Source organism: Condylura cristata, unplaced genomic scaffold (genome assembly GCF_000260355.1).
Source record: "Condylura cristata isolate star-nosed mole 26May11 unplaced genomic scaffold, ConCri1.0 scaffold00025, whole genome shotgun sequence".
NCBI lineage: Eukaryota > Metazoa > Chordata > Mammalia > Eulipotyphla > Talpidae > Condylura > Condylura cristata.
Genome location: NW_004567126.1, coordinates 24,422,276 through 24,432,443, shown reverse-complemented (window position 1 = coordinate 24,432,443; position 10,168 = coordinate 24,422,276). Strand labels below are relative to the sequence as shown.

Sequence of the window (10,168 nt, the reverse complement as noted above, 5' to 3'; positions counted from 1 at the left end):
GTGTGGCTACAAGAGAATTTCTATCCTGACTTTGCAAGGTTCCTTTTTTTTTTTTTTTTGCTGAGTCCCTTTACTGACTGCCCATCATCGTGATGTCAGAGAGGACTTAAATTTCTCCCTGTCGCTTTTCTAGTTTATTTATCTCTAGTGACCATGCCTGGGTTTCTAAAGAGAGGAATAATCTTTCTTACCGTGCTCAATACGAGAGGAAGCGACCCGAGGAGTGTGAGCTGTCTTTCCTGTTCTTGATGCTGTACCGACCTAGGAAGGTGGCAAACTCTGAGGCCGCTGGAGCAGGAATGCATTGGCGAACAGAACGCATCGCTTAAGTGGCATCCAGAGAGGAAGCAAACGAGAGGGCGGAGACTGCCGGCAGCCTCAGCCCGCCTGCAAACCTGAAAACGTGGGCTTTTTTTTTTTTTTTTTAGAGCAGTAAAACTTGAAATAAGTGTCAGGGAATACGAGTGTATCTTTTAATGTCTAAATCACTAGTTGAATGATGTTAGATCTTTTGAAGTTGGAGTTCTGGCTCTTCAAAGCTATTACCTCTTTCAGAAGTTACTTTTAGGCATGAGACTTTCTACTCACACTTCAGCACAAAACTTTTTTCTTCCTATCTAACAATGCGAAATAATTAGTCCTATTAGAGGAATTTCTGTAATGTAACCAGAGCACCTAAAATGCAACTTTGAAAAAGCAGAGTAAAAACGTCACAGTCCTAAAAATCATTAGCAAAAATTTTCTTAAGACAATTTTTTCTTAAACACGTTTTAAATTGTATCACCTTGCTAGCAAGCGGATTAGCAAGGTGACTTGCTTTTGTGTTTCCCTTTTGCCACAGGAAACAGTATGAAAAAAAGAGGCAAGAAACAAAATGTTTACTTTTTTTTTCATTTTTCATATATTTTTAAAATAATATTTTATTTTTACATCATTTTGTGCCTTTTCCCATCTCAGTTGTAATCCCCATGGGCTTTCCATCACCAAATCACCCGTGTGCCATCACGGTCCAGTGTACTTCCCCCCCAACCCCCCATTTTTGATCCCATAAAATGTCTCTGGTATATAGTTGTTCATTATATTACTACTTTCCCCTCTGGTCCTTTACTTTACCTTTTCTTTATGGCTTATTTCCCTAAGCATTATCCCTTTCAGTTCCATCCATGTTGCTGCAAAAGGCATGTGCTTATCTTTTTTGATTGCAAAATGTTTACTTTTACTGCTTGGGTTTTTGGTTTTGTTTAACAAGATAGGGCTTTCACTTTATAAGCTCATACAAACATCTTGTCGCAGCACTGATTACAAAGATAGTCTGTGGCAGGATGGCAGGGAGGTGTGGTGCTTTACCAGAAGAAGGGAAAATAGCACCTTAAAGCGGTTTATGACATGTTTGAAACTGATGTAGCAAGTTTTGATCCTCCAGCTACAGCGTTCAATTGAAAACATGGACTCAAAGGCTGATCTGAGGCAGCACACCCAAAAAGTTAATTTGAAAAGGTTCATTGTCAAATTTTTCCCCCTTCATCTGCAAATAGGTAGAATGTATAGTTCACCCGCTCTTAGTTTTGAAGCATTTACTTTTTTCCTTGTCCTGTTCTTTTCCTTATCTCCAAGCCTGCCTACTTCTTGGAGTAGTTTTTGAAAGCAAGACGAGGTGATGACAGACCTTTGGATATTTTAAAGCACTTCACAACTCTAATCCTCCATGCTCTTGCACTTTTTACTTGCTGAGTTTGTAGGATGGAGATAAGATTTTAAAAGTCAAACAAATGTCATTGGTGGTCTCAATCTGATATATTAGGGGGATTTAGTTTCATAGAAATATTTTAAATACTAGGTAAGTGTTCACCTATTATACAATGCTGGGAGAGGAATTAGAAAAGTATTTCCCAGACTCTTGGATTTAAGGGCTGTCAAAAAATGATGATGACGATGATGAAGAGATAAACATTAGGTGGATAACTTTATATTTAACCAAGTAGGGGCAATGATAATCTAAAAATCTTTGTTTCATTTCATGGAAATTTTAAGCCAAGAAGTCGGGAGGAACACAATTTCATGACAAAACACAACTCTCTGCCTTTATGAAAAAAGCATTCTTTTTCCTCATTTTTTTCCCCTCATTTTTGCAGAAAGGAGGAAGATTTCATCACAGACTGCGATCAGATCTCAGTGATTAGGTTCCTTTAAAGACTGTCAATTATTGCATCACAAGCACCTAGTTTTATTAAGTGACTCCATTTCACAATATTAGCGAATCAACTTAAACTAGGTGCTGATTTTCTAGGCACTAATTTAAAAAGCAGTCGACATTTTTCACAGCCAATAAACACAAGCAACTTATCATTTAACAATGTGAAAAATAGTAATATTTACATGTTAAATATAATTTGCTAAGTTGTAAGACTGTGTACTTGAATTTATGGAGGGATGTTATTGACCTTTGTTTTATGAGGTGATATGCCTTTTATCTTCCCCCATCGATTAACTGGGCATACCTTTAGAATGTCAGTCTTTGCAACTGCAGGTCAAAGTCGCGAGGTTAGAGCACTCAGTGACACTCAACACATGTTTGTGAACATAGACGCTGCCCTGTAAGTCATCTAAACTTAAGAATTTTCTAGAAGGGCATGATTCCGAAAGTCTGCAACAATGGAAAGGAGGTGAATGAAAAGCTCTGGATTTGGAAGGCCCGCTTCCGGCAGGGGGAAATGAGGTTTAAACTTTTCCTTTAAATAGACCATGTAGTCTAGGATGTAATCTTTGCTTAAAAGAGGTACTATTTTGTGTTGCTTTACTGAGATGCCAAGTTTTAGGGCCACACTCTCGTCTTGCCCCTATAATTCTTCCCGTTCTTGTGAAAGCAATCTCAGAATTCCTCCTTCTTCCCCAAACATGAGAAGGCGGGGAAAAATTGTTCCGTGGAGATTCCCAGTCAGGTGCACGAAGCTGATGAGAACCATTCCCTAGGAGCGCGGGAAGGTTCCGGGCGGGCTTCTAGAAGGCTCTGGGGGAGCTTCTGGAAGGCAGCCGTCACGTCACGTGGCTCGCGCGCTGCCTGCTGGGAGCACCCTCAGCGTCTGCGCACAAGCGCACAAGCGCGCGATTGCTCCCCTCATTCCCAGGCGCTCACTGGCGAGCACCGTCACGAAGACACCGCGGAGCAGCTAGATTTTGGGGAGGTGTTGGCGGTAGGGGCGCCGCGAGAGTATCAGTGGGTTGGAAGCTAGTCGGCCAGAAGGGGAAAGAGTCCTCCTTCGAGGGCCTTTAGTTGGGCGTGGGGAGGGGGCATAAAGCGAGGGGTAGGTGGGAAATGGGGGCAGGTTAAATGGCCTGGGGGGCCAAGGCGGAATTGTGAAGGAACTAACTGACTGGAAGACAAAGGTTGCCTGAGGCCGGGCGTAGGAATAACTGACTGGAAGACAAAGGTTGCCTGAGGCCGGGCGTCGGGCTTGGTTGTGGTCAGTGGCCAGTGCCTCAGTGGCCGCCATGGGTGTGAGAAACAGGACGTGGCTGCGCTCGCGACTGACCGGGCCTGACAGGATGGGGCTGAGGCCCTCGGTGGAGCTAGAAAATTTTCACAGGCAGAGTTAGCCAATTAGAGACTTTTTTTTTTTATTTATCTGACCCACACGCACATTTGGTGACTGAGAGATTAGAAAAGCTGTGGGAAAGGGAAAGGGAAGAGAAAAAGGGAAGAGAAAGAACGTCGCAGCGTCGGTTTCTCTGAAACATTTGCCCACGCTCCTCGGCGGGTTCACTGCTGTGCACGGGAGGTGCCTTCTGTGCAGCCCTAGTGTAGGGTGCGGTGGGGATGACCCCCACGAACACGGCGGTGGTTTGTGGCGGCTGTTTTTCTGAAATTTGTGAGAGCGGCCAACGGGGTGGATCTGCGGAGTCCACCAGGTGATAGCGAAGTTGCTCTAGAAGCCAAGGAAAGTGACGGGTGCGCAGACAGGGCCCCTCGTCTCTCCAGGGTTCCAGGGTTCAGCAGTTTTCTTTAAGTTTAATTTTCAGGCTCCTGGGGGAAAATCGGCCAGGATTTACTGGGAAGTAATTTAAAGGTCAGAGTTGGCTCCGGGAAACGAAGAGGAGAAAGCGATCGGGCACTGGTGTAGCTTAGCCTTACTTGTTTTGTTGCTGCGTGGTCGTCCACCTCTCTTCTGGTTTCACCTTTCGGGAAAGTGAGCTTGAGTGAGGTGAACGGGAACATTGATTTCCAATTAAGACTGCTGAAAGGGGAAGACTTTAAGATGCAGCTGGAAATAAGACTTAAGTGCCCGAGACGAGACTGGCTGACGGTTCGGAGAGGGGTAGTTGAAGATTCCGGAGCGGTAGATGGAGATGTAGGGTTTGGGCCCTACCATGGAGCTTGATTTTATTCAGGAGCAATGAATATTCAAAGGGAGGTTTTTGACATAAGGGAATGCAGTAATTAGCGCACTGAAGGATTACCCAGCCCACGGGATGGTGGGTCAATGAGGGGGCATTCTGTAGTTTACATAAAGGACAGTTAATGGTAACCTGAATTAAGAGTGCCAGGACTAGTGGAAAGAAAGAGAAGAATTCAGAACTGTGTGTAGTTTGCATCTGACTTAAACATTGCTCTGGATTTTGCAGCTCTTGCCTCCATAATATGTCAAGTTACTTTGTAAAGTCTGATGCTAGAAATTGCAAGAGACCAAGAGAATCGGAGGTAATCGATATGCTCTTGCAGCCTGAATCTTTTATTCTATTTTATTTTGACATGCTTACTTTTGATTAATGGAGTTTAATGTTTTTATATTCCCAGAACGGGTAATGTCCCAGCAGGAATTAAATTGCCTTCTAATACTTTTTACTAAGTGAAGGCCTTCCAGAAACTGTTGGGAGATCGCTTTATGGTAATATGTGGTCTGAGACAAAAGTGGGTCTTTGTAATACATTCTTAGAATAATTATCTTGCTGTATTTGACAAATGCAGTAGGTAGGTATAAGGCTGCTGGTTTATTTTCGGAAAAGCATTGATTGTATTTTTTTTCATTACTACTTCCACCAGCTGATCTGTTTGCATTTGGGGCTTTATTTGTTCTCTAATGGATTACCTTATCTTACACAATTTTGTGGGTGTGTGGCTCTTGTTCAAAAACGAAAGTTTTGCCCTATTGCTATGGGCACATCTAGTAGTTTAAGAGACAGGAAACTTTTTCAAGATCTAATTTAAAACCAAAATAAAATTTAGTATGTTTGACTGGTGCTCGTGTGCCAAAAACTTCCCTTGATAATTACAGAATTTCTAATAACTAATCAGGACGTTAGATATCACCAGTTCATTCATCATTGTTTTGTTATAAACCTAAGAGGAGAAAATCCCAAACCCAGGAAGATATAATTCCTAGCTTGTTTGCCTTTTTAAAAAAGTAATGTGTATGTCCTAAAGGCGCTTGTTTACTGTTTACCTATATTCCTTACTTTCTTCTATTATTAGCCTCACATGCCAGATAGTCCACAGCAGTCTTCTCTTGGGAAGTCAGATTCCTTTCGCCCTGGACTATTTTTTAAAGATGAAACCCTAGATAAAGATTTAAATGGTGATGTATAAAATGCTCTATTTTCTCAACATTAATTTTATGATACAGAAAGCTTGTTACAGTTACATAATTGTCTCATTGATTTCTTTTCAACAGAATCGAGCAAGGAAATTAGTTTAATGCTGGTTGCTTATGCAAAGATCTTAAGGCAAGTGTTTATGATGTAGTCCCTTGAGTCTTTTAGAAAAAGTTTTCGTCTTGAATTTCTGTAATAGGAAGTTCAGTTTAGTGGCTGTAAAACCTATCCAGTAATTACAATTTTGGAGTTTTTTATTCTATTTTTAAAAAATAGTTATTTTCAAAGAGTAACCCAAATTTTTCCACTAAATATCCTTTACCTCCAGAGTTAATAGTAGGCCAAATCTACCTTGGTCTCCAATTTAGATGATGTAACTTGAAATTTTAGGCAAAATTTTAGGCAAAATGTATGCCTAACATACATTTGTTTGAGAAAAATGCAATTTGGTGAACTTAATGATAATAGTAGTAACATTAAAGATAAATATATTTAGGCAATATTTAAATTTTATCTGTATGTTTGAAAACTGAATTTAATCTTTTATTGACTTGAGTTGATCATATTTTATAAATTATTATACTAGAGAGTCATTGCATTTAATTATGACTTGTGTGTGGCTATTAAAATAATGTATATAGTTAGTATGAGAATGATAATGAGTAAGATATACTTTCTGCTGTGTGAATAGACTACATAGCAAAAAATATTTGTGGGGCTAATTTAACTTTTGTTGAATAGTATAAATTAATCAAGCTTTTGTATACACACACTTTTAAATGAAGTTACTAATATAGCATAATAAAAACAGGACTGTGATGTTGTATTTATAGGTTATAGCTATGTAGTTTAATGTTAAACTTTTTTTTCCCCCATTAGTGAGAGAGCAGAAGTAGATGCATCTTATATTGACGAGCTAGATGAACTCTTCAAAGAAGCCAATGCTCTTGAAAACTTTATAGTACAAAAAAGAGAATTCCTGAGACAGAGGTTTACAGTGATTGCAAATACACTGCATAGATAAGATTGTGTACTTAAAATAAGCTGAGAATTTAAGCCATTATTGTGGTAATGAAAGAATGGCATTTATGCTCTCCAAGTTTTCTAGTTGTTAAAGAGCATGTCTGCATTAAACGTAGAAAGGAAAGCTCCTTAAATTTCTTTTCTGGATTTAAAAGGAGCTTTAAATTGGGTATTAATATGAAATCTGTAGCTTTTCTTTTAAAGGTCAAATATTTGGCATGCTTTATGAAAGTGTAACTCAAAATATATATGGATTCTTTTTTTCTTACACATTCTGGCCTTTCTTAAATTTCTAAAAGGAGTCTTGATGAGTTAAGCTGATATTGTTTAACAATATTGCAATCTTTCTTTCAAAGTAGTTTGTTTAAATTGCAGATAGCGTTGGAGACAGTTTTAAAAGTCTTTTATGGCTTAATGTGACATAAAAAAATCCTTAAAATTATTAAACCTTAAAATGCATTTTCCATTTTCCAATATGTAATAAAATGTAACTGTATTAATGCTACTTAATATTACATTTTGATTATTTTTGCTATTATTATACATGGCTAATAAAAATTCTTGGTCTAAAATTACTTTCTTGTGGTAAAAGCAGTAAAATAAAAACTAGAAATTACTAAGCAGAACCTTATATGAGTTGATTTTTTTCACGTATCAACTAACTCACTGGTACTGTGAATGTATTATGTTTAGAAACCTAACAGCAGTTTGGTATGAAATAAAGAACAGTAGTCTACAATAAAAAAAAATTGGTGGTTAAGCATAAAAAAATATTGTTTGTAGAGGGGTATACTTCTGGCACAGGAAGGGTTAGGCAATGAGTAAATAACTTTACTGGCCCATTATCATTTAAAAATTGTTCCTGAGTTATTTTTTCTAAGCATTTATTATTAACATGAGACTGACATTGTTTTAGACTGAATTTCACAATATACTGGCTACATAGTGAATGTGTCACAGTTTAGCATCTGTTTCTTTCTGGGTATAAGGTTCAGAGAATAGATTTGATCATTTTATTTTGTATGACTTGAGATGGGACTAGGGAACTGATTACTTGAAGATACTGTATTGAAATTTTCCTGTCTTTTTAATAACAAGGCTATCTAATTTTTCTTACCTAGCAATTGGTAAAATTATTGCAGTTTCTGGTACTTTTTTATCTTTGCTTTCCAGAAATAATCCCTATATGGTCAGGTCTTTAAATTAGCTATTGAATTTCATTTACTACTATTGTTGGTATTTTAATAACTGTATTTATAAGTATCTGGTTTATTTTAGGTTTTGTGTCACTTATATTTGCTTGTAATTGTATATAGTTTTTATATTATTTCTGGGTCATCAACTTAATGGAAATTTGTAATGGTGGTTTTTTTTCCATGGAAGTTTAAAAATATTCACCAATAAAAGCAATTTATGCCAGCGAGTTTTGGAAGGGTAGTGATTCTGTTTAAGATATTTTATTTTAATTTATTATTCTGTTCAGCTTTTACTTTGCATCAGTTTTACTTTTTTCCTTGAATGTTACCAGTTTCAAATGTTACCAGTTTATATTTTGATGTTTCTAAATATAACTGTATTGTTTCTTTCTTATCACCTGTATATCTGTTGCTGTATCTCTTTTCATGAAAAACAAACAAGTTTATTGCTCTTTCTCCCTGACACAAAAACTGAAGTCTGGCGAACTGATTTCAATTCAATGTGTTTACCTGTCAGAACAGCTTCCTCCTACAGAAACTATAATAGTTCCTGAAAGCCTAAATAATGTTTTATTTTTAAAATTTCTTTATTTATGCACACAGAACTGGGGTTCAGGCCAGACGTGCAGGGGTGGTGAGAGGATTCACAAGAGACAGAGTGGGGAGTAGAACAGGCTGACTGATGAAGTATACTAATGTGGGGAGCAGCGGGCAAGCCAGGAGAGGTCTGCTGCGCCATGTGGATCACCTCCAGGGCAGGGATCGAACTCATACTTTAGCTTCTTAGTGCTTTGCTTTAACCTGCTGCACCACCAGGGAGGGCCCATAATATTTTTTTTTTCCCAAATTCAAATTTGATGTGTTTAGCACCATCTACAGAAATTAGAATAATTAGCTCACAACTGGAGATACACTATTGCAGTAATACTATTTTCCTTTAATTTGTAATACTGATATCATTCCTTTTCATTTCCATAAAATTTTACCAGTGTTAATTACTTTTCATTGGTTACATATTAAAGTATACATCGAACATCTTTGTACATCATACTCCGCTAGGCACTGTTGGGAAAGCAGTATAGTTTGGTACCCTTGTTCTCCCTTCTGACAATTTTAACAACTTCTTTCTTGAAATACACTTTTCATGTCTTTGCTGAGAAGACAGTGATCTGTTAAAAACATCTCTTTGGCAGTGCTTGTATCTCCGCTTAAGAGTTAGGCGAGTGTCAAAGGCTAAGTGTCAGAGAGGTAAATTAAAAAAAAAAAATTGAAAAGGGCAAAGGGAAAGTACTTGAGTCAGGGAAAAATTTGCTCAAAGGTACGGAAAAACCAAAACACTGGTATATTAGTCACTTTACTGGGCTGAGAATTCACAAAAGAGTTTAGTATTATCTAAACTACTAAAGACTGAAACCATTATGTCAATTATACCTTAAAAAAACCTGCTGAAGAACGGTTACTCAGTCTTGGTTCTTGATAGTCTTACTTGGTAGCATAGTATTTGACACAAAGGCACTACAAAATGTTTGGTAAATTAATAAAATTCTGTAGGGTTAAACTTTTCTTTAAAGGCCAAGCTTACACACATGCCCTTTTAAACCTACTGGATATGAGAACATGTTTTGTAAATTAAATGAATAGAAGAAAAAAAAAAAAAACAAGAACGATGAAATGCTAGAAAAACAGACAAAGGATGAAAGGTAGGTTGTGGCCTGAGTGCAGAGTCCTTTTTTGAGAGATTAAATTTCGGCTTTATTCAGTAAGGAAAGAAAAATCTGAATCTTTCAGAAGAGATCTGTATAATTGAATGATTTTTGTTGGTGGCCCAATTTCATTATTTCAAACAGCTACTTCTGAAAGATATAACTGAGATAGTTTTCATGAGCTTGCAGACATTTCGAAGCCCTACCCTTCCATGACACCGCCTAACCTGCCCATCCCCCTCCTAACCTGTCACTGAGCCAGGGACAGCCCAGGAAGTCTGTGAGCTTTCACTGTTTATTGGTGCACACCACTGCCAGCATTTGGAATCACTGGATCTGCGACTACTGAACTTCAATACAAAATTTTTTCTGAACCTTTCTCCATTTTGTCAGCAACCTTCAGCTATTGCAGTGGTTTTTCTTTCTGCGATAGTATACCAGATCCAGGTAGGGCATTTCCCCCCTCCCGGTCCTTGTCCTCTTCCTACCAGTAGGAACAGATTTTTGTGCTGCTTTGCTTAAAATTTCTGTGGGCTTCTGAAATTTTCCACTGCATCTGAAACAAATCCAGGTAGAGCAAGAGTAAAAGACAGGATTTATTTACTTGTCAGGGAAACAGCTTTGTGTACAACCCATTGGCTGGATTCAGGGTCTAGGATC

General features: G+C 38.1%; 1 protein-coding gene across 1 annotated transcript; it reads left to right on the top strand.

Moving 5' to 3' along the window:
* The first annotated feature begins 4,636 nt into the window (after nt 1-4,636).
* Nucleotides 4,637-6,610, top strand: TEX12 (testis expressed 12). Its single transcript, XM_004689261.1, has 4 exons — nt 4,637-4,696; nt 5,468-5,570; nt 5,667-5,718; nt 6,466-6,610. Exons 1-4 carry the CDS (start codon nt 4,637-4,639, stop codon nt 6,608-6,610), a joined length of 360 nt encoding a protein of 119 aa, XP_004689318.1.
* Nucleotides 6,611-10,168: the final 3,558 nt, after the last annotated feature.

Excerpts from the sequence above, each read along its gene's own strand:
- TEX12 (XM_004689261.1), top strand. The coding sequence starts at position 4,637 with ATGTCAAGTTACTTTGTAAAGTCTGATGCTAGAAATTGCAAGAGACCA. Across the intron at positions 4,697-5,467 it reads AGAGACCAAGAGAATCGGAG|CCTCACATGCCAGATAGTCC; the intron begins GTAATCGATATG and ends TTCTATTATTAG. Across the intron at positions 5,571-5,666 it reads CCTAGATAAAGATTTAAATG|AATCGAGCAAGGAAATTAGT; the intron begins GTGATGTATAAA and ends TCTTTTCAACAG.